The 24,188-nt window shown below is 45.0% G+C and overlaps 1 protein-coding gene across 4 annotated transcripts in view; it reads left to right on the top strand.

Annotated features, from left to right (window-relative positions):
- Window positions 1-19,553, top strand: part of LOC139758820 (transcription factor Sox-3-like) — a 96,056-nt gene extending 76,503 nt beyond the window's left edge. For 3 of the 4 annotated variants that reach the window (XM_071680658.1, XM_071680665.1, XM_071680649.1), the window contains exons 3-5: window positions 13,121-13,302; window positions 15,485-15,644; window positions 17,142-19,553. In XM_071680658.1, coding sequence (XP_071536759.1) covers window positions 13,121-13,302; window positions 15,485-15,644; window positions 17,142-17,353 — 554 coding nt within the window. In that variant the 3' untranslated portion in view covers window positions 17,354-19,553. The remainder of the gene's footprint in view (window positions 1-13,120; window positions 13,303-15,484; window positions 15,645-17,141) is intronic. The other variant, XM_071680675.1, reaches the window with a different exon arrangement.
- Window positions 19,554-24,188: the final 4,635 nt, after the last annotated feature.

Below are 24,188 nucleotides of genomic sequence, written 5' to 3'. Positions count from 1 at the left end.
CATCTCTTGTACTGTACGGGGAGGGAGTTCTACACTCGTGGAGCCCCATCTCTTGTACTGTACGGGGAGGGAGTTCTACACTCGTGAGGGCCCATCTCTTGTACTGTACGGGGAGGGAGTTCTACACTCGTAGGGGCCCCATCTCTTGTACTGTACGGGGAGGGAGTTCTACACTCCTAAAGCTTATTTCCTGTAGGATGAATATCATAATGAGTATGTATGTGGGTGTTTGTGAGTAAGTGTGGGTGTGTGTATGTGTGGGGGTGTGTGTAAGTGTGGATGTTTGTGCATAGTGTGGGTGTGTGTAAGTGTGGGTGTTTGTATGTGTGGGTGTTTGTGCATAGTGTGGGTGTTTGTGCATAGTGGGGGTGTGTGTATGTGTGGGTGTTTGTGCATAGTGTGGGTGTGTGTAAGTGTGTGGGTGTGTGTAAGTGTGGGGGTATGTGTAAGTGTGGGTGTGCATAGTGTGGGTGTGTGTAAGTGTGGGTGTTTGTGCATAGTGTGGGGGTATGTGTAAGTGTGGGTGTGCATAGTGTGGGTGTTTGTATGTGTGGGTGTTTGTGCATAGTGTGGGTGTTTGTGCATAGTGTGGGTGTTTGTATGTGCGGGTGTTTTTTGAGTATGTGTGTGTGAGTGTGTATGTGTGGGTGCTTGTGCATAGTGTGGGTGTTTCTATGTGCGGGTGTTTTTTTGAGTATGTGTGAGTGAGTGTGTATGTGTGGGTGCTTGTGTTTACATAATGGTGTTTGTGAGCACGTATGTGTATGTTTGTGAGTGTGTTTGTGTGGGTGGGACTTTTTTGCTGTAGCAGTTTAGATTTGTCTCTGTGGTTTTGTGTATTGTGGGGGGGGGGGGGCATTATTTGTGGGGGTGGGGGGGGGGTTATTATTCCCAGGGGTGTCTATAGAGAAGGGAGTGTGGGTCACCCGCTTGTCCCCTCGGTAAGATGTGCATTCCATGACGTCATTCGCAATAATGAAGTGACGTAGTTGAGTGTAATGTTATTATGTATAACATGAAAGTGTGTTATGATAAGGATGATAAATAATTTATAACAATAATGATAAAGTAATGATAGTAATAATGATGATAATGATAGAAATAATGATGATAATTATAATTATAGTAATAATGATAATAATAATAACTAATAATAATGATAATGATAATAACAATAACAATAATAACTAGCAATAATAATGATGATAATAACAATAATAATAATTTTTAATGAACCCACAACTTACCATCAACTCATTAGGGTATGTAATTAAAAGAATACAAAACATATTGAAAGAAAAGAATATATATATATATATATATAATATATATATATATATATATATATATATAATATATATATATATATATATATATATATATATATATATATATATATATATATATATATATAATATATATATATATATATATATATATATATATATATATATATATATATATATAATATATATATATATATATATATATATATATATATATATATATATATATATATATATATATATATATATATGAGCTGGTCAGGTTAGGTTCATGTGACCAAGAGAAACTACCAACCACTTTATTGCTCATTATCACCTTTGTTATCTGGATAATTACACACACACACACACACACACACACACATACACACACACACACACACACACACACACACACACACACACACAACACCCCCCTCACCCTAAACCACCAACACCCTGTTTACTTTTTTTCCCACGCCCTCATCATTTGTTTACAACGAGTGTCTTCAACTGGTTTGGTTCCATAATTTTTTTATTGTTATTATAATTGTTGTGGTTGATGTTACTGTTATTATTGTTATTGTTATTAGTCATTGTTATTATTATTGTTATTATTATCATTGTTATTGTTATTATTATCAATGTTGATATTGTTATTATCATTATTATTATTATTATTATTATTATCATCATTATTATTATTATCATTATTGTTGTTATTATCAACATTAATATTTTTGATACAATTATTATTATCATCATTAATATTATTATTATTGTTATTATTATTAGTTATTTTCATTATTATTATTATTATTATTATTATCATTATTATTATTATTATTGTTATTATTATTGTTATTATTATTATTATTATTATTATTATTATTATTAATATTATTATTATTATTATCATTATTATTAATATTTTTATTATCATTATTCTGCAGCCGTTGTTATTGTCATTTATATTTATCATTATAATTGTCGTTAATTCTGGCGGGCCACCACGACTACAACCATCACAGTCTCCACCATCACCACTACATCACCACTACATCGCGACTACATCACCACTACACCACCACTACATCACCACTACATCACCACTACATCACCACTACTACATCACCACTACTACATCACCACTACACCACCACTACATCGCCACTACATCACCACTACATCACCACTACATCACCACTACATCGCCACTACATCACCACTACATCACCACTACATCACCACTACTACATCACCACTACTACATCACCACTACACCACCACTACATCGCCACTACATCACCACTACATCACCACTACATCACCACTACATCGCCACTACATCACCACTACATCACCACTACATCATCACCACTACATCACCACTACCACCATAATGTCAACCACAACCACCCTCCCACCATCAACCACAATCGCAAATCACCCCCACCACAAACCACCCCCGATACAAATCACCCCCACCACAAACCACCCCCGATACAAATCACCCCCACCACAAACTACCCCAAATCACCCCACCACAAACCACCCCAAATCACCCCCACCACAAACCACCCCCGATACAAATCACCCCCACCACAAACTACCCCAAATCACCCCACCACAAACCACCCCAAATCACCCCCACCACAAACCACCCCAAATCACCCCCACCACAAACCACCCCTTACCACTACCACAAACTACCCCCTCCCCCCCCACCACAAACCACACCCTACCACCACAACCCACCCTTACCACCACACATCGCCTCAAACCACAAACCACCGCAGACCACCACCACCACCACCACAACCCCCCCCCCCCCCCCTCAAAGCCCCATTCTGGGCAGATAACGCTATCCAAACCGTCAACAAGGCCGACCTTCCCATGGAGGTGTGCAGGACTCTCGCCCCAAGCATTCGATAACGTGGTGGATGATGAAGGTTGAGCACGTGGTGTGGTGGATGATGAAGGGTGAGCACGTGGTGTGGTGGATGATGAAGGGTGAGCACGTGGTGTGGTGGATGATGAAGGGTGAGCACGTGGTGTGGTGGATGATGAAGGGTGAGCACGTGGTGTGGTGGATGATGAAGGCGTTGCTTGTATGCACGCACGAACCAGGGGACGTTCACGTGGTCTGTATGACCCGACACTAATCTCATGTATTGTGCATGTTTAGTGTTGTGTGTGTGTGTGTGTGTGTGTGTGTGTGTGTGGATGTGTGTGTGTGTGTGTGTGTGTGTGTGTGTGTGTGTGTGTGTGTGGATGTGTGTGTGTGTGTGTGTGTGTGTGTGTGTGTGTGTGTGTGTGTGTGGATGTGTGTGTGTGTGTGTGTGTGTGTGGATGTGTGTGTGTGTGTGTGTGTGTGTGTGTGTGTGTGTGTGTGTGTGGATGTGTGTGTGTGTGTGTGTGTGTGGATGTGTGTGTGTGTGTGTGTGTGGATGTGTGTGGATGTGTGTGTATGTGTGTGTGTGGATGTGTGTGTGTGGATGTGTGTGTGTGTGTGTGTGTGTGGATGTGTGTGTGTGTGTGTGTGTGTGTGTGTGGATGTGTGTGTGTGTGTGTGTGTGTGGATGTGTGTGTGTGTGTGTGTGTGGATGTGTGTGTGTGTGTGTGGATGTGTGTGTGTGTGTGTGTGTGTGTGTGTGTGTGTGTATGTGTGTGTGTGTGTGTGTGGATGTGTGTGTGTGTGTGTGTGTGTATGTGTATGTGTGTGTGTGTGTGTGTGTGTGTGTGTGTGTGTGTCCGTATGTGTGGATGTGTGTGTGTGTGTGTGTGTGTGTGTGTGTGTGTGTGTGTGTGTGTGTGTGTCCGTATGTGTGGATGTGTGTGTGTGTGTGTGTGTGTGTGTCCGTATGTGTGGATGTGTGTGTGTGTATGTGTATGTGTGTGTGTGTGTGTGTGTGTGTCCGTATGTGTGGATGTGTGTGTGTGTGTGTGTGTGTGTGTGTGTGTGTATATGGATGTGTGTGTGCGTGTGTGTGTGTGTGTCCATGCTCACCCCACCAGCCCCCCCCCCCATCTCTCTCTCTCTCTCTCTCTCTCTCTCTCTCTCTCTCTCTCTCTCTCTCTCTCTCTCTCTCCCTTAATCTCCCACTCTCCCACCGACGCTCACCACCTCACCCTCCACACACCACACCACCCCCCTCCCCTCTCCCTCCCTCCCTCCCTCCCTCCCTCCACTCCCTCCCCGCTGCAAAACTGCCGACTCAGAGGGCAGAGCTTGGTCTATCGGGCAGGGGGGGGGGGGGGCTTGACCCACCAAGGGAGGGAGGGAGGGTAGCCTGACTCACCAAGGGAGGGAGGGAGGGAGGGAGGGAGGGAGGGAGGGGAAGGTAGTCTGATTCACCATGGGTGGTTGGGAGGGCAACCTAACACACAAAGGGAGGGAGGGAAGGAGGGAGGGTACCCTGATCCACTAATGGAGGGAGGGAGGGTAACCTGATCCACTAATGGAGGGAGGGAGGGTAGCCTAACCCACTAAGGGAGGGAGAGAGGGTAGCCTAACCCACTAAGGGAGGGAGGAAGGGTAGCCTAACCCACTAAGGGAGGGAGGGAGGGTACCCTGACCCACTAAGGGAGGGAGGGAGGGTACCCTAACCCACTAAGAGAGGGAGGGAGGGTAGCCTAATCCACTAAGGGAGGGAGGGAGGGTAGCCTGACCACAAATAGAAGGAGGGAAGGTAGCCTAACCACAAATAGAAGGAGGGAGGGTAGCGTGAGCCACCAGGGGAGGGAGGGAGGGAGGGAGGGAGGGAGGATAGCCTGGACCACCAAGGGAGGGAAGGAGGGAGGGAGGGAGGGATGGGTGGGTTGTGGTCGGCAGATGATACCACGTGACCCGCAGCCCTCCCCCCCTCCCCTCCCCCCTCCACCTCCCTCCCTCCCCCCTCCCCCCCACCCTAAACGCTCGCTAAACTGAACCTGGGATATTCGATCCAGTGGGGGAGGGGTAGGAGGGGGGGGGAAGGGAGGGAGGGGAGGGAGTCACAGCCCATGACTGGAGGAGGAGGAGGAGGGGAGGGTGGGATGTGGGTGTGGGTAACGACCCATGATTGTGGGGGGGAGGGGCGCGTGGTGTCACAGCCCATGACTGTGTGGGAGGGTGGGTGTTACAGCCCATGGCTGGCTGGTGGAGGGAAAGAAGGGGGGCGGGGGTGTGAGGGAGGGGTCACAGGTCACGTGTGAGGGAGGGGTCACAGGTCACGTGTGAGGGAAGGGTCACAGGTCACGTGTGAGGGAGGGGTCACAGGTCACGTGTGAGGGAGGGGGTCACAGGTCACGTGTGAGGGAGGGGGTCACAGGTCACGTGTGAGGGAGGGGGTCACAGGTCACGTGTGAGGGAAGGGGTCACAGGTCACGTGTGAGGGAGGGGGTCACAGGTCACGTGTGAGGGAGGGGGTCACAGGTCACGTGTGAGGGAGGGGGTCACAGGTTACGTGTGAGGGAGGGTGTCACAGGTCACGTGTGAGGGAGGGTGTCACAGGTCACGTGAGAGGGAGGGGGTCACAGGTCACGTGTGAGGGAGGGGTCACAGGTCACGTGTTACAGGTTGTGGTGGGGGAAGGTCAGATACCAAAAGACCTGTTGGACCACGACGAAGTTATCTGTTGGAGGACAGTAATATTATCCCAAGTTCCTAATCTATGTAGATGGAGGCAAGACAGTACAGCAGAAGGCTCCTCCCCCACCCACCACTATAGATGGAGACAGGACAGTACAGCAGAAGGCTCCTCCCCCACCCACCATTATAGATGGAGACAGGACAGTATAGCAGAAGGCTCCTCCCCCACCCACCACTATAGATGGAGGCAAGACAGTACAGCAGAAGGCTCCTCACCCACCCACCACTATAGATGGAGACAGGACAGTACAGCAGAAGGCTCCTCCCCCACCCACCACTATAGATGGAGACAGGACAGTACAGTAGAAGGCTCCTCCCCCACCCACCACTATAGATGGAGACAGGACAGTACAGCAGAAGGCTCCTCCTCCCCCACCCACCACTATAGATATAGACAGGAAGTCTGATGATACAGTATCAATATCTATGCACCCCAATTATTCTATAGTCGCTAAAGAACCTTAACGAATTCGTTAGAAATAATCTTGTATTACGAAACGCCTCTCTCCATTACGGTATTTAACATTGTTAACATTTAACCTAAAATGGAAGTTTAGAATACTGGTACCAATGATCTAAGACGCGCATGATATTTCCATTCGTGTTTTTCTTTTTTTTTTTTACTTGTAAATTGGCGATAATTTACCAAGCTGCGAGTCTATCGTCACTTCCTCCTTCCTATAGCGATATAACGAAATGTTACAACGAGCCACAATCCTCATAAGGCTTACATAACTTTGGATATCTGTCTGACCTTTCATTTTCTGTCCTTGAACAGTCACTTGTTTACCAAATGGCGTCCTAGCTACGTCTCTTCGTTGTATATCGACTGTTATGTTTCTCTCTTGTGTCTCCCCTGATGATGTGATTATGACACGAAAGTGCACTTGGGAACTTATCGTGTTTCATTTTTACCGTGGACTCATAGGAATATCTTGATCACGTGCAAAATAGTGATCCTTTCCGAAATATATATATATATATATATATATATATATATATATATATATATATATATATATATATATATATATATATACACACACACACACACACACACACTCCATGACACCATGACTGGCTTCTAACGTATATGTCTTCCACCACCCCATCTTTTTTGATACCTAATCAAATTAATTTCTTTTGTCATCCAGCTTGGCATTTCTTTCTCATTATCTTCTTTTTATCATAATGGAGTGGGATGGGCTGGGGGGAGAGGGGGAGTTTCTCTCTCTCTCTCTCTCTCTCTCTCTCTCTCTCTCTCTCTCTCTCTCTCTCTCTCTCTCTCTCTCAGAGGGAGCAGTATATTGTATTTAAAGTAACGCCACAACCATCTAGTTTTCCTATTTATCTCTTTCTCTGTAGAGGACTAATACACTTCATCGAATTTATAGACCCATTTCACGGGAATCTTTCTCCAATCAAAGGGCAGTTAATACAGTGTGTGTGTGTGTACGTGTATATGTGTGTGTGTGTTGTGTGTATGTGTGTGTGTGTGTGTATGTGTGTGTAGTGTTTATGTGTGTGTGTACGTGTGTGTGTGTGTGTGTGTGTGTGTGTGTGTGTGTGTGTGTACTGTCATCACACTCACTTGATCTATCTCCACAAAAAAAATTAATCAAATGTCTATCAAGTGATTGCATTAAGTTTATAATAGTGTCTCCTCGCTTTGCTTCCTCGACCAATTTAAAAAAAAATGGCAAAGATTTTCTCAAAGAAAACCAACAGATCTTCACAAAAAAATAAAAAAAAACACCAAGAAGCTATTAGTTTTCTCTTTCATAAATACTTAATTAAAAAAAAGAATAAAGAGAGAGTTAATGCTAGGGTTCATGAGCTCATAAATCCATTACTCGTTTCTATATTCCCATTTCTTTTTTTAACACCTTCGTTTTCTTTTTCTTCCCCGTAGCGTCATTTTCTTCGCAATGTGTCTGGTGTCAGTGTGGTACGCTGACAATTACTATTTTTCTTTTTTTGGGTCATTTTATTCCTCATTATGATATATAGCAAGTCGATCAATTGTCTTATGTAACCATGATACATTTTAGTCTTTCGCTGACAGAGGAAAACGACATGTAGTCTCTGACAGACAGAGAACAATTACATTTACTAAAGCTAGCCTAGGTTAGGATATATATATATATATATATATATATATATATATATATATATATATATATATATATATATATATATATTTCTCTCTTGTGTCTCCCCTGATGATGTGACTATTACACGAAAGTGCACTTGGGAACTTACCGTGTTTCATTTTCCCCGTGGACTCATAGGAACATATATATGTATGTATATTCCTTTTCCTCCTCCTCCTCCTCTTCTTCCTCTTTAACTATCCCTTCCATCGTTCCCTCTCTCATCCATCCCTCTTAACTACCCATTATGACCACAGAGCAGCCCTTCCCATTCCACTGCAGTGAACAGATTGTCAAAGTGGACTGACCGCGTCCAAGAAATTTCCCCAAATGAGATGAAAAATGGTTGAAACTCATTTTCTAATGAACCATCAATACATTTTCGTTTTCTTTTTTTCTTTTTTTTTTCCCCGTCTGTACGTTTAATGTCACGGGTACCAGACGTGACTCAGGCTACGAGGAAACCTTCGAATTACATGGAATTACATTAAGGCTTGAATGTAATTGTTAGTCATAGGTCAGAAACATATGTGTTTATAACACAAACTTCATTTATATATATATATATATATATATATATATATATATATATATATATATATATAAACCTTCGAATTACATGGAATTACATTAAGGCTTGAATGTAATTGTTAGTCATAGGTCAGAAACATATGTGTTTATAACACAAACTTCATTTATATATATATATATATATATATATATATATATATATATATATATATATATATATATATATATATATATATATATATATATTCCTATGAGTCCACGGGAAAAATGAAACACGATAAGTTCCCATGTGCACTTTTGTGTAATAATCACATCAGGGTAATACAAGAAAGAAATATAAGTCAGTTGTTATATATATATATATATATATATATATATATATATATATATATATATATATATATATATATATATATATATATATACACACACACACTCGTACACACTTGTTCGCCGTTTCCCAAGTTAGCGACGTAGCGACAAGGACAGCCGAAAAAAGGCCTCATACGCTCACGTCCATTTTCTATCTGTCGTGTGCAATTCACCGAAACCACAGCTCCCTACCCACAACCATACCCTACAGACCTTTCCATGGCTTCTCTCGGACGCCTCGTAAGCTCTCATTCAGTCCACTACGTCGCTTCCTGTATACCACATTGTTCCAGTTCACTCTATTCCGTTTCACCCACAGGCAGGGTCACTGTCTCTAGTGATAGAAATGAGCATGTTTGATGGTAAAGTAGGCTCGACGGTAATGTGTGGATGCGGGACGTAAGTTCTAAATGCAGGTAGTACGGGGAGAGTGGCTGTTTTGGAAATGAAATGTTTATAGAGAATATTTTAGGTAGGTTGATCGAATAAGGAATGAGAATGTGTGAGAGGTGTGTGGAAGTGAGAGGAGTTATGTATAAAGTAGGTGAAGAGTGTACGTTGGGATGGTATGGGCATATGGAGGGGATGAGTGAGGAGAGATGACGGAAAGGGTTTACCTGTCGGAGATGGAGGGAACAAGATGGGGAAAGGACATTCAGGAGGGTGTGAGGCGTGCGTGGAATTGGGCGCAATTGGACCAACGTGCTATCCAGGGGGGTTGACGTACTGTCAGTAGGCTAAACCAAGGCATGTGAAACGGTCATGGGAAACCATGGAAAGGTCCATGGGGCTTGGTTATGTAAAAAGGGGGCTATGGTTTCATTACATCATCCTTGTTACTAGAGAGTGAAAGTGAGCGAATGAGACCGTTCTTATTCTATTCCTGGCGCTACCTCGCCAAAACGGGAAACGGTAAACCAGTATAGATGAATAAATGAATCATCCCACCAACACACACATATATCAGACATTGCTCCACATCTCAGTATCTTCTTCAACCTCACCCTTTCCTTGCATTGTTGATATGTACGAAAAATGTCTTTCTCCTCAATTATATTCTTTTTTCCCTCTTTTAGATGTTCATCTGTCTATTGCACTCGTGTGTTTGCTTTCCTCACGCGCTTTGACAGCTATGATTGTATTGGACCTATGTAGTAGTAATTTACATGCTCATTATCTCTTCGTTTATATATATATATATATATATATATATATATATATATATATATATATATATATATATTTCATATTGTTCGAAAGGATCACAATTTTGCGCGTGATCAAGATATTCCTACGAGTCCACTGGGAAAATGAAACACGAAAAGTTCCCAAGTGCACTTTCGTGTAATAATCACATCATTACACGAAAGTGCACTTGGGAACTTTTCGTGTTTCATTTTCCCAGTGGACTCATTGGAATATCTTGATCACGCGCAAAGTTGTGATCCTTTCCAATATATATATATATATATATATATATATATATATATATATATATATATATATATATATATATAGTCTTCATTGAAGAGAGCTACCTTGTATGCTTTATATCTGTATCTTATTAATTAGTGATACATTGTAACCAAGTTTACAAAGATAGGGAAAATCTATGAGAATGTTTTGTGATTTGAGACCTTTTCCCCCCACTTTTGATGTTATTTCTAAGTTATTGCATGATCATTCCAGCTGTTCTTATCCTTCTAGTATGTAACTTATTTTCTCTAATGAATATGTAAGCTCTTATGTTCACTGAAATCCTCTGGCCCCATTTCTCTCCCTATTTCTAAGCCATTTTTCTCTGAACAAAGTCATCTGCAATGTTTTATGATTGGTCCATTATATATTTCTAAATCAATTCTTTGCCTAGTATTCTAACTACTCTTTTTGTACATAGTGCTTGAACTAGTACATCAACTGGTTATGGGCCTGGTCCTCTAACTAGTAGTAACTAGTATAGTAATTACGATTTTTAATTCATCCTCTAACCATTAAGTTTCTAATTCTCTGGCCAGCATTATAGTGCTTCATCTAACTTTCTAACTTACACTGTCTTCGGCGGATCATATCCTAACTGACCTAATTGTAGACTAGATAAGAATAGTCCCTAACTTAACCCATTATCTAAGTAGTGATTGGATTAACACCTCACTAACACGCTACCTGCTTTGCCCATTAGACTTCTAACCCATTTATCCGAGTGTTTATGTTCTTTATGCATCGTGTATAAATCAGTTATCCTTCTTAGCATCCTAGCATTTTGTCTTGTTTATCTAACCATTTCGTCCCTATTCAGACCAAAAGCAGTTACTAGATCTTAACTTAACCTAACTTACCTCCCCTATTATTTTATTCTTTTTTCATCTGTCCTATGATTTCTAATCAGCTCTCAAAACTAACCTCCACTCTCTATTCTAACTTCTAAATCTATATACGTTACTACACCCACCCTTTCCCCCCCACCTTCTCTCTTAACTCCTCCACACTAACTCCCCGAATTTAAACCCTGTTCTAAACTACCCCCGCCCCTCTCTCTCTTAACTCCTCCACACTAAACTCCTCCCCACCCCCATTTAACCACTGTTGTCTAATGGGTTGTCTAACCCCTTATTCTAGGGTCGAAGAGAGAGAGCCGGTTATATATCCACCTCAGGTCTCACAACCAATTCCAAATATACCAAAGTAGTCAACCAAGACCCAATTTTCAGTATTCCTATTTTCCAGGTAATGGGAGGACATTTTATTTCATTTAATGCTACAAAAAAAAAGATATATATATATATATATATTGTGTTTGTTGTTGTGTGTATTTTTAATGATATGCTATATTGCTTTGTGTGTGTGTGTGTCTGTCTGTCTGTTATATATACGTGTGTGTGTGTGTGTGTGTGTGTGCCCGCGCGCATATGCGTGTGTTGGTGTGTGTGTGTGTGTGTGTGTGTGTGTGTGTGTGTGTGTGTGTGTGTGTGTGTGTGTCTGTCTGTCTGTCTGCGTTCCAGTGTGTTATTTGTGTGTGTGTGTGTGTGTGTGTGTGTGTGTGTGTGTGTGTGTGTGTGTGTGTGTGTGTGTGTGTGTGTGTGTGTGTATCTCCCTAATTTTTGAGTATGTTTCATGTATTATCTCCATGATTGAGTCTAGAGTATAGATTTATCTGTTATCTCCCCTAGTTTCATATATATATATATATATATATATATATATATATATATATATATATATATATATATATATATATATATATATATATATATCCACCATTACCTTCTGGTTCCTATATTATATATTTCGACGTCATTACTCCCTTATCACACTCAAATGAATTTTTCGTGTTATCTATATTTGATGTTATCTTACATAATTTTTGGTTATCTTGCTTATCTGTTTTGTGTTACCTTCCTTAGATTTTCTGTTATCCTACCAATGTTTGTGTTATCCTACATGTTTTTTGTTCTCGTCCATTTGTGTGTTATCCTACTTATTATCTTATATATATATATATATATATATATATATATATATATATATATATATATATATATATATATATATATATAAATATATATATATATATATATATATATATATATATATATATATTTCCTGTGTGTGTGTGTGTGTGTGTGTGTGTGTGTGTGTGTGAAATTTACCCCTTCTCTTTCCTATTTTTTGATAAGTGCCACACACACACACACATACACACATACACACACATACACACACACACACACACCCTCCTTCCCTCACATCTAACCCCTTTCTCATGAATGCCCCACTCCCACCCACCCCCTTCCCTTCCCCTCACCCCCCTTCCCCTCACCCCCCTTCACTTCCCCTTTAATCACCTCCAGAGCAGATCGTTTTAGTGTGTGTTATCATAACGTGTGTGTGTGTGTATGTGTGTGTGTGTGAACATATAACAAAACAGTGTTAACCACAACATAGATTTTTTTCTCTCCCCCTTCTCTCCTTTCTCTCTCTCTCTCTCTCTCTCTCTCTCTCTCTCTCTCTCTCTCTCTCTCTCTCTCTCTCTCTCTCTCTCTCTCTCTCACCCCCTCCCCTACCTACCTATCTATCTCTCTCCCTTCCTCCCTCCCTTGCCCTGCCCCCCTTACCTACCTATCTATCTCCCTCTCTCCCTCCCTCCCTATCTATCTTATCTATCACAGGTTATGGGTACGACAGCGCCGCCTACGGAGGTCAGAGTTACCCGTACATGACGGGGCAGATGTACGGCGGGTACGACATGACCCGAGGTTACTCCCCTACCTCCAGCACCCCCTCCTATATGAACGGCTCCTACAGTCCTGCTATGTACGCCTCGGCACCCTCTCCATACTCCATGAGCCAGGTACGTGGTGGGAGGGTAGTGTGGTGGTGGGTGGTGTAGTGGGTGGGAAAGGAAGGAAGTAAGGCTTGCTGTACGGGGTGGGGGTGGATGGATGGGTGTGGGATGTACGGGGTGGGGGTGTATGGGTGTGGGTTGACTGGGTGGGTGGGTGGAGGAAGGCTTTGCTGTACGGGGTGGTGGGTGGATAGATGGGTGTGTGTTGACTGGGATGTACGGGGTGGGGTGGTGGATGGGTGTGGGTTGACGGGGATGTACGGGGTGGGGGTGGATGGGTGTGGGTTGACGGGGATGTAGGGGGAGGTGGATGGGTGTGGGTTGACAGGGTGGATGGAGGGAAGGAAGGCTTGCTGTAGGGGTTGATGAATTGGTGTGTGTGGGTTGACTGGGTGGAGGGAAGGAAGGCTTGCTGTAGAGGGTGATGGATGGGTGTGTGTGGGTTGACGGGGTGGGTGGGTGGAGGGAAGGAAGGCTTTCTGTAAGGGGTGGTGGATGAGTGTGGGTTGATAGGGTAGGTGGACGGAAGGAAGGCTTGCAGTAGGGGGATAGATGGATGGGTGTGGGTTGACGGGGTGGGTGGAGGGGAGGAAGGCTTGCTGTAGGGAGTGGTGGATGGGTGTGGGTTGACGGGGATGTAGGGGGTGGTGGATGAGTGTGGGTTGACAGGGTGAGTGGAGGGAAGGAAGGCTTGCTGTAGGGGGATGGATGGATGCTGTGGCTTGACGGGGAGGGTGGGAGGGAAGGAAGGCTTGCTGTAGGGGGGATGGTTGTGGGTTGACGGGGAGGGTTGGGGGGGAAAGAAGGCTAGTTTGTAGGGGGAATGGATAGGTGTGGGTTGACGGGGAGGGTGGGAGGAAGGCTTGCTGTAGGGGGAATGTGTGGGTTGACGGGGAGGGGCGGCGAGTGAGGTAGGGAGGGTGTCAAGGTGCCATTGCAGAGGAGGGGGGGTTGCAATGCTGACCATGAAGAGGTCGTACTTAGCTGTGGGTGTACGTGGAGGGTGGGTGTACGTGGAGGGTGGGGGTACGTGAGGGGTGGGTGTACGCGGAGGGTTGGTGTACGTGAGGGTGGGTGTACGTGGAGGGTAGGTGTACGTGGAGGATGGGTGTACGTGGAGGGTGGGGGTACGTGAGGGGTGGGTGTACGTGGAGGGTGGGGGTACGTGAGGGGTGGGTGTACGTGGAGGGTAGGTGTACGTGAGGGTGGGTGTACGTGAGGGGTAGGTGTACGTGGAGGATGGGTGTACGTGGAGGGTAGGTGTACGTGAGGGTGGGTGTACGTGGAGGGTGGGTGTACTTGGAGGGTAGGTGTACGTGAGGGTGGGTGTACGTGAGGGGTGGGTGTAGGTGGAGGGTAGATGTACGTAAGGGTGGGTGTACGTGGAGGGTAGGTGTACGTGAGGGGTGGGTGTACGTGGAGGGTGGATGTACGTGGAGGGTGGGTGTACGTGAGGGGTGGGTGTACGTGGAGGGTAGGTGTACGTGGAGGGTAGGTGTACGTGAGGGGTGGGTGTACGTGGAGGGTGGGTGTACGTGGAGGGGTGGGTGTACGTGGAGGGGTGGGTGTACGTGGAGGGTGGGTGTACGTAGAGGGTGGGTGTACGTAGAGGGTAGGTGTACGTGGAGGGTGGGTGTACGTGGAGGGTGGGTGTACGTAGAGGGTGGGTGTACGTAGAGGGTGGGTGTACGTAAGGAGCAGCGTTCAGCACGGTACACTGTACTTGAGTGTACGTGGAGATGAAGAATGTTCGTGTTTGGTGATTGTACATCATATCAAAGAATGTACACATACCGCTGTACAAATGTAATGGAAGGGTAGTTATGTAATTGATTTGAGAAAAATATTGAATGAATACAGAATACTATGTATGTGTAAAGCATGTATATACGTGTGTGTGTGTGTATATATATTTGTGTGTGTGTGTGTGTACTTATTATTCATATTCAAAGATAATTTTAAACTCGTATTGCCCCGTCTCTTAGACAACCACATACATACATACATACATACATACATATATATATATATATATATATATATATATATATATATATATATATATATATATATACACACACACACACCCTCACATCACACACATATTTCATAAAGAGACAAACTGGCAACTACGAGCCCTCGTCACCTCCCGGATCATCCACAATATAGTTCTCTTCCCGGCCGACAGATGGCGTCCATGGCCTCCGTGGGTTCGGTCGGTTCGGTGGGTTCCTCGGCGTCACACTCGCCCACACCCATCAAGTCCGAGACGCCCACGCTGCCCGTGTCCTCCCCCGGGGCCTCCATGCCGCCCTCCGCCACCCACACCACAACAGGTGAATACCAAAGTACGTGGAAAAGACGACGCCTTACTCTCTCTTGTTCTGATCCATATACCTGTTGATATATGCTGAATATACTGATTCTATATATATATATTTTTATTTATTTATTATCCTTTGTCGCTGTCTCCCGCGGTAGCGAGGTAGCGCAAGGAAACAGACGAAAGAATGGCCCAACCCACCCACATACACATGTATATACATACACGTCCACACACGCACATATACATATCTATACATCTCAATGTGTACATATATATATACACACATAGACATATACATATATACACATGTACATAATTCATACTGTCTGCCCTTATTCATTCCCGTCGCCACCTCGCCACACATGAAATAACAACCTCCTCCCCCCTCATGTGCGCGAGGTAGCGCTAGGAAAAGACAACAAAGGCCACATTCGTTCACATTCAGTCTCTAGCTGTCATGTATAATGCACCGAAACCCCAGCTCCGTTTCCACATCCAGGCCCCACAAAACTTTCCATGGTTTACCCCAGACGCTTCACATGCCCTAGTTCAATCCATTGACAGCACGTCGACCCCGGTAAACCACATCGTTCCAATTCACTATTCCTTGCACTCCTTTCACCCTCCTGCATGTTCAGGCCCCGATCACTCAGAATCTTTTTCACTCCATCTTTCCACCTTCAATTTTGTCTCCCACTTCTCGTTCCCTCCACCTCCGACACATATATCCTCTTGGCCAATCTTTCCTCACTCATTCTTTCCATGTGACCAAGCCATTCCAAAACACCCTTTTCTGCTCTCTTAACCACACTTTTTATTACCACACATCTCTCTTACCCTTTCATTACTTACTCGATCAAACCACCTCACACCACATATTGTCCTCAAACATATCATTTCCAGCACATCCATCCTCCTCCGCACAACCCTATCTATAGCCCATGACTCGCAACCATATAACATTGTTGGAATCACTATTCCTTCAAACATACCCATTTTTGCTCTCCGTGATAACCTTCTCGCCTTCCACACATTTTTCAACGCCCCCAGAATTTTCGCCCCCTCCCCCACCCTATGACTCACTTCCGCTTCCATGGTTCCATCCGCTGCCAAATCCACTCCCAGATATCCACGGTTTAGAATGATTATAATGGGACTTCTATGTCCTGAGTGGAGGTCATTGATGCCCCTGGTACATTGGTGTCACTGGTCCATTGATGATGTCACTTGTCCATTGATGATGTTCCTGGTCCATTGATGTCGTTGGTTCATTGATGATATCCCTGGTCCATTGATGTCCCTAGTCCACTGATGATGTCAATGATCCATTGATGTCGCTGGTCCACTGATGATGTCTATGATCCATTGATGTCCCTGGTCCATTAATGATGTCCCTGGTCCATTTTTGATGTCCCTGCTCCATTGATGATGTCCCTGGTCCATTGGTCCATTGATTTTATCGCTGGTCCATCATCACTAACCTGGCTGCGGTTCACCACCACCTCTTCTTCCTCCTCAGGTGTGATGAAGCGTGAGTACGGGACCAGTGGACCGGGCCAGCAAGACCTGTCCCAGATGATCTCGATGTACCTTCCAGGGTCCCAGGAACGCCACGAGCAACAGAAGGCAGCCGCCGCCGCGGCATATATGACCCACGCCCACTACCACGCCCACGGCGCCACCTCACCAGACCAGATGCCGCCCGCACCCATGCCCCTCGCCCACATGTAACACGCGAGATCCCCCGAGATAGAGAGACTGTGAGACGAGGGTCAAGAGAGGGAGAGAGAGAGACGGACAGAGAGAGAGACAGAGAGGGTGCGCTGCTGGACCAGACGAACTATACACCCACCCACCCACTCGCTCGCCCGCCCGCCCACCTCAGGCCCGAGCGCCCGCCCAGCCCGCCGCCCACACCACCCACCCACCCGCTCGCCCGCCCACCTCAGGCCCGAGCGCCCGCCCAGCCCAGCCCGCCGCCCACACCACCCACCCACCCGCTCGCCCGCCCACCTCAGGCCCGAGCGCCCGCCCAGCCCGCCGCCCACATCACCACCCACCCACCCACGTCCGCGCCCATGTGGCTTAGGGATGGGTTGTCCTCTTACCACACCCAGGTTGGCCAGCAGCGGCCACAGTAGTCCCAAGGACGTGGTCCACACGTCCCGGGATTATCCCAACAGCGTGGTCCCCTTTCAAGATCCCAGCGGTGTAGATCAGTGGTCTGGCAAGATCCCAATGGTCCCCTCCCTTCAAGATCCCATTGGTGTGGTCCATAGGTCCCATCATGGTCCCAAATGGGTGGTCCACAGGTCCCATCATGGTCCCAAATGGGTGGTCCACAGGTCCCGGTGTGGTCCCAAGCAGTGAGAGTTCGAAAGTCCCGGCATGTCTCCAACGGCGTGGTCCAGAAGTCCCGGAATGATCCCAATGGTGTGGTCCAGAGGTCCCGGAATTGTCCCAACAGCGCGGTCCAGAGATCCCAGAATAAGGTCCCGACTGCATGGTTGAGATTTAGGGTTTGTGGTCGAGTGGGCCAGTTATGGTGGTCCAGTGGACCAAAGTGAGGTCATCCAGAAGGGTTTCATGTGGTCCAGTGGGGTGGGGGGGTTCTGACGTGGTCCAATGTCCCCCCCTCCCCCCCCCCAACAAAAAAAATATATATGGTCTTTTGACACCATCGTGGCCCGGTTAGTGGTCCCGTCCCAGGAACATGATCCCAGAGGCTGCAATCTGTCCCAGCCATTTGGGACAGTCTGGTCCACCGTACCGGGTTTTGGGACAGCCCGTCTCTATGTATTCCACGAGCTCCAGTTTTGGTTCAGAAGTCCCAGCGTGGTCCCAATTGTGGGATCCAGGGTCGCCAACGTGTGATCTTCGAGTCCCAATTGTGGGATCCAGGGTTGCCAACGTGTGATCTTCGAGTCCCAATTGTGGGATCCAGGGTTGCCAACGTGTGATCTTCGAGTCCCAATTGTGGGATCCAGGGTTGCCAACGTGTGATCTTCGAGTCCCAATTGTGGGATCCAGGGTTGCCAACGTGTAATCTTCGAGTCCCAATTGTGGGATCCAGGGTTGCCAACGTGTGATCTTCGAGTCCCAATTGTGGGATCCAGGGTCGCCAACGTGTGATCTTCGAGTCCCAATTGTGGGATCCAGGGTTGCCAACGTGTGGTACCCGGTGCTGGGACTGGACCAAACCTCCCCCCTCTTCCCCCCCTCCCCCCCAAATGGCTGTACAGACAGGAGGGAACCCGGAAGAAGATGATGATCAAGAAGATGAAGATGAAGAAGATGAAGAAGAAAAAAAAAAAATGTGATAATCGCATTAACTGTAATGTTGAGTAAATAATAAATAAATAATAATTAATAATTAATAATAATAATAATGATGATAATAATAATAATAATAATATTAATGATAATAATCACGGTGAGGATATAATTTAAAAAAAAATAAAAAAAAACCAAACCCCCCACACAAAAAAAAAATAAAAAAAAATGATACAAAAAGAAAATGAAAAAAAATAAGAGTGTGTCTGTATTATTATTACTACTATCTTATTGCCATAATTGAATACGGATGTGTGTGTGTGTGTGTGTGTGTGTGTGTGTGTGTGTGTGTTCTGACGGGGGAAAGCAACGTGAGTACCTTAAGTGTGAGGGGGGGAAAAAAAGGGGGGGGGGAGGAGGGTTTGGGGGCGCCCCGGCTCAGCTGGCCCCGCTCTCTCTCTCTCTCTCCCCCTTCCCCCTTAATGCCTCTGCTTCAAGTGCCTCACCTGAGAGGAACTCACTTGCAACTGCCTCGGGCAACGTGTTAGCTAGAACCGGTCACCTGTGTGTGTGTGTGTATGTGTGCGTGTATGTTGGTGTGTGTGTGTGTGTGTGTGTACCTTGGGACCGGGCCCCCCTCCTCCCCCTTCCTCCTGTACATACAGTTTACGCCCTGTAAATAACCTCCCCGTTATTCACCTACCCCACACTGCCCCCGGATGCCTCTGCTTCGCCCCGCCCCGCCCCGCCGCCCACCACACCCGGGGCGACTCGTTATAGGTGGGCGGTGATAGTGGACTTGGGGGTGGTGAGGGGGGAGCAGCAATGGCCCCCCCGCCCCGCCCCGCCGGTTCCGCGTTGCCCCGCCCCGTCCCACACCCTACCCCGCCCCGCTCAGCCCCGTCGTCGTCCGTGTCAGGCGGCACGGGGCTGCCATCAGGAGGCCCTTGGGGAAAATCAGCCACCGCCACTTCCCTCCTCCCTGCTGATGCCACTTAACCACCCCCACGCCCGCCCATACACGCCCCCTTCCCCTGCCCCAGGACGCCAGCTGGTGCCGCTCAGGAACCGAGGTGTTCGTGTCCATCTGCCTCATGTGGATGGCTGTTACCTGGAGCCCTTCGTCTTACCGTTCCTCGCCAGTGCAGGTCGCCCTTCGTCAGCCCTCAAGCAGAAATCATCCTCCTCCTCCTCCTTCTCCTCCTCCTCCTCCTCCTCCTCCTCCTCCTCCTCCTTCTCCTCCTCGTCCTTCTCCTCCTCGTCCTCCTCCTCCTCCTCCTTCTCTTCCTCCTCCTTCTCCTTCTCCTCGTCCTCCTCCTCCTTCTCCTTTTTCTTCATCCCCTTCTCCCACGTCACATCCTCGTCACCTGTGGAGGAGCGAGGGATGGCGTGGCGGGGGGCGGCGTGGGGGCGTGGACGCGGGCTGAGTGGGTGGGGTGGGTGGGGAGGGGGGGGACGCTCTGGGCGTGGGCGGCGGTAGCGGACGAGGTTCGGGATCAAAGTGTTCGATCCTCTCTCTCTCTCTCTCTCTCTCTCTCTCTCTCTCTCTCTCTCTCTCTCTCTCTCTCTCTCTCAAAACCCCCTCCCTTCCCCCCCCTCTCTCTCTCTCTCTCTCTCTCTCTCTCTCTCTCTCTCTCTCCGTTTCTCATCTTTTTTGGGCTTTTAATTTCCTTTATTGTCTATTTCTGTATATCATTTGTACATAATGCACCAATATTTGTCTTGTTATACAACACAGTGGATGACCCCTCCCCCGTTTCTTAATCGTTGGAAAATGGAAAAAAATAAAGAAATGTGGAAAAAAAATATGAATGTCTTTTTGTTGTTATCCTGTGCGAGAAAATGTCAGTATCCTGTGCGAGAAAAGGTTAGAAAAGAAAATTGATCTGATGTAAACTTCCTGTGTTCTGTGAGGCTTTTAACACACGCTTAACCCCTAGTTCTAAATTTTTTTTTACCTTTGCAAGTATAAGTTAGATCTGACACTTACTGCCCTTACATCAAAACAATGACCTTTTTTTCCCCCTTAATTCCCCATTGCAAGAGAAAGAAAATGATAAAAGTTGACTTCCGGAAATACTGCAATCCATTTTCTACAACACTACAAAACTTTGGAAGCGCGAGGAATCCATAATAAGGGTAAATATATCAAAACAATGAAATTGGTATTGTCTAACTATCCTGTGTGTATATATATATTTTTTTTTCCAGATATATATAATAAAGTATATAATAAACCTGTTATGATCTCATGTTACACAGACACCATGATCTCCCAACCTTCAACGAAGAAAAACGACATAGAATTGATGGCTACTTCATACATTCATGTAACTCCGCTATGACTTATAAACTTATATACTTATAAGAAAAAAAGGCATTTATATATTTACTTTCAATAGAAGGAAAATCATTCCTTTATTCTAGATATTAAGTCAATAATTACATACGTTTTTCTGATTAACGGAATGCAAACAAAGCAGTAAAAAAAAAAAAAAAAATTCGGGTTTTCTGCTATCAATATATTTGGCGACCAATATTCTACCAATTCGTTTGCCGTGTGTCATATGCATTACAGTCACTCTTACATTAAGTCGTAATGGTTTCGCATTTATCAATGCGATAATTACGGGTAAAATTGACACACTTAACAGAAAAACAGGTTGATGATAGTGTGGTCCAAATACATTAGACGCTATTAATTCTGAGAATTACATGAAAATGCATAAGTATATTCAAATGATATACATGCCAGAAAAATACATGTAATACATAAAAAAGGTCATGTTTTACTAACATGAGCAATGTTGACCCCCTCCCCCCAAAAAAACACGTAGAAATGTAGTTAAACGAACGCTAACACTGACCTTCACTTGAAATTTTGACAAGTGTTTATTTCTTAGTTTAAGACTACTAGGTCATAAAGTCTTCAGCTGGGTTGAGAAAACATTGTATAACCGCGTTCGATCTGGTAATATACAGCCCTTATTTCTTTTTACGCTAGTCAACACGCGCGTTTTACTACGTCGCGATAGAGATAAAAGAGAGAGTGTGGATGATAAATGTTGATGGAGACGGTGGGGTAAGAATATTTGGTCTACAGCATAAATTGGAAGGTAAAGAAATGGAGGTGTAGTGAAGAATCAATATGACGACAACATAGAAGATGGAGGAAGGAGAACACAAGGTAGGTTGTCTTACAATGGTAACACATTAGGAATATATATATATATATATATATATATATATATATATATATATATATATATATATATATATATATATAAGGGGAAACAGAAGAAGGAGTCATGCGTGGAATGCTCATCCTCCTCGAAGACTCAGACTGGGGTGTCTAAATGTGTGTGGATGTAACCAAGATGAGAGGAAAGGAGAGATAGGTAGTATGTTTGAGGAAAGGAACCTGGATGCTTTGGCTCTTGAGTGAAACGAGGCCTAGGGGTAAAGGGGAAGAGTGGTTTGGGAATGTTTTCGAAGTCGGGGGTTGGTGAGAGGACAAGAGCAAAGGAAGGAGTAGCACTACTCCTGAAATAGTAATTGTGGAAGTATGTGATAGAGTGTAAGAAAGCAAACTCTAGATTGATATGGGTAAACCTGTAAGTGGATGGAGAGAGATGAGTGATTATTGGTGCCTATGCACCTGGGCATAAGAAAGATCATCAGAGGCAAGTGTTTTGGGAGCAGCTGAGTGAGTGTGTTAGTAGTTTTGATGCACGAGACCGGGTTATAGTGATGGGTGGTTTGATTGCAAAGGTGAGTAATGTGGCAGTTGAGGGAATAATTGGTGTACATGGGGTGTTCTGTTATGTAATTAGAAATGGTGAAGACCTTGTAGATTTGTGTGCTGAAAAAGGACTGATGATTGGGAATACTTGGTTTAAAAAGCGAGATATACATAAGTATACGTATGTAAGTAGGATAGTTGGCCAGAGAGCGTTATTGGATACGTGTTAGTTGATAGGCGCGTGAAAGAGAGACTTTTGGATGTTAATGTGCTGAGAGGTGCAACTGGAGGGTTGTCTGATCATCATTTTGTGGAGGCGAAGGTGAAGATTTGTAGAGGTTTTTAAAAAAGAAGGAAAAAATGTTAGGGTGAAGAGAGTGGTGAGAGTAAGTGAGCTTGGGAAGGAGACTTGTGTGATGAAGTACCAGGATAGACTGAGTGCAGAATGGAAAAAGGTGAGAGCAAAGGAGGTAAGGGAAGTGGGGGAGGAATGGGATGTATTTAGGGAAGCAGTGATGGCTTGCACAAAAGATGCTTGTGGCAGGAGAAGCGTGGGAGGTGGGCAAATTAGAAAGGGTAGTGAGTGGTGGGATGAAGCAAGATTATTAGTGAAAGAAGAGCGAGAGGCATTTGGACGATTTTTGCAGGGAAATAGTGCAAATGACTGGGAGGTGTATAAAAGAAAGAGGCAGGAAGTCAAGAGAAAGGTGCAAGAGGTGAAAAAGAGGGCAAATGAGAGTTGGGATGAGAGTATCATTAAATTTTAGGGAGAATAAAAGATGTTTTGGAAGGAGGTAAATAAAGTGCGTAAGACAAGAGAACAAATGGCAACATCGGTGAAGGGGGCTAATGGGAAGGTAATAACAAGTAGTGGTGATGTGAGGAGATGGAGTAAGTATTTTGAAGGTTTGTTGAATGTGTTAGATGATAGAATTGCAGATATAAGGTGTTTTGGTCGAGGTGGTGTGCGAAGTGAGAGGATCAGGGAGAATGGTTTGGTAAACAGAGAAGAGGTAGTGAAAGCTCTGCGGAATATGAAAGCCGGCAAGGCATCGGGTTTGGATGGTATTGCAGTGGAATTTATTGAAAAAGGGGTTAACTGTGTTGTTGACTGGTTGGCGAGATATTCAGTGTATGTATGGCTCATGGTGAAGTGCCTGAAGATTGGCGGAATGCATGTATGATACCATTTTACAAAAGCAAAGGGGGTAAAGGTGAGTGTTCAAATTACAGAGGTATAAGTCTATTGAGTATTCCTGGGAAATTAAATGGGAGGGTATTGATTGAGAGGGTAAAGGCATGTACAGAGCATCAGACTGGGGAAGAGCAGTGTGGTTTCAGAAGTGATAAAGGATGGTTGGATCAGGTATTTACTTTGAAGAACGCATGTGAGAAATACTTAGAAAAGCAAATGGATTTGTATTTAGCATCTATGGATCTGGAGAACGCATATGATAGAGTTGATAGAGATGCTCTGTGGAAGGAATTTAGAATATATGGCGTGAGAGGCAAGTTGCTAGAAGCGGTGAAAAGTTTTTATCGAGGATGTAA

Source organism: Panulirus ornatus, chromosome 2 (genome assembly GCF_036320965.1).
Source record: "Panulirus ornatus isolate Po-2019 chromosome 2, ASM3632096v1, whole genome shotgun sequence".
NCBI lineage: Eukaryota > Metazoa > Arthropoda > Malacostraca > Decapoda > Palinuridae > Panulirus > Panulirus ornatus.
Note: the sequence above shows the minus strand (reverse complement) of the source record. Positions and strands in the feature narration are given on the sequence as shown.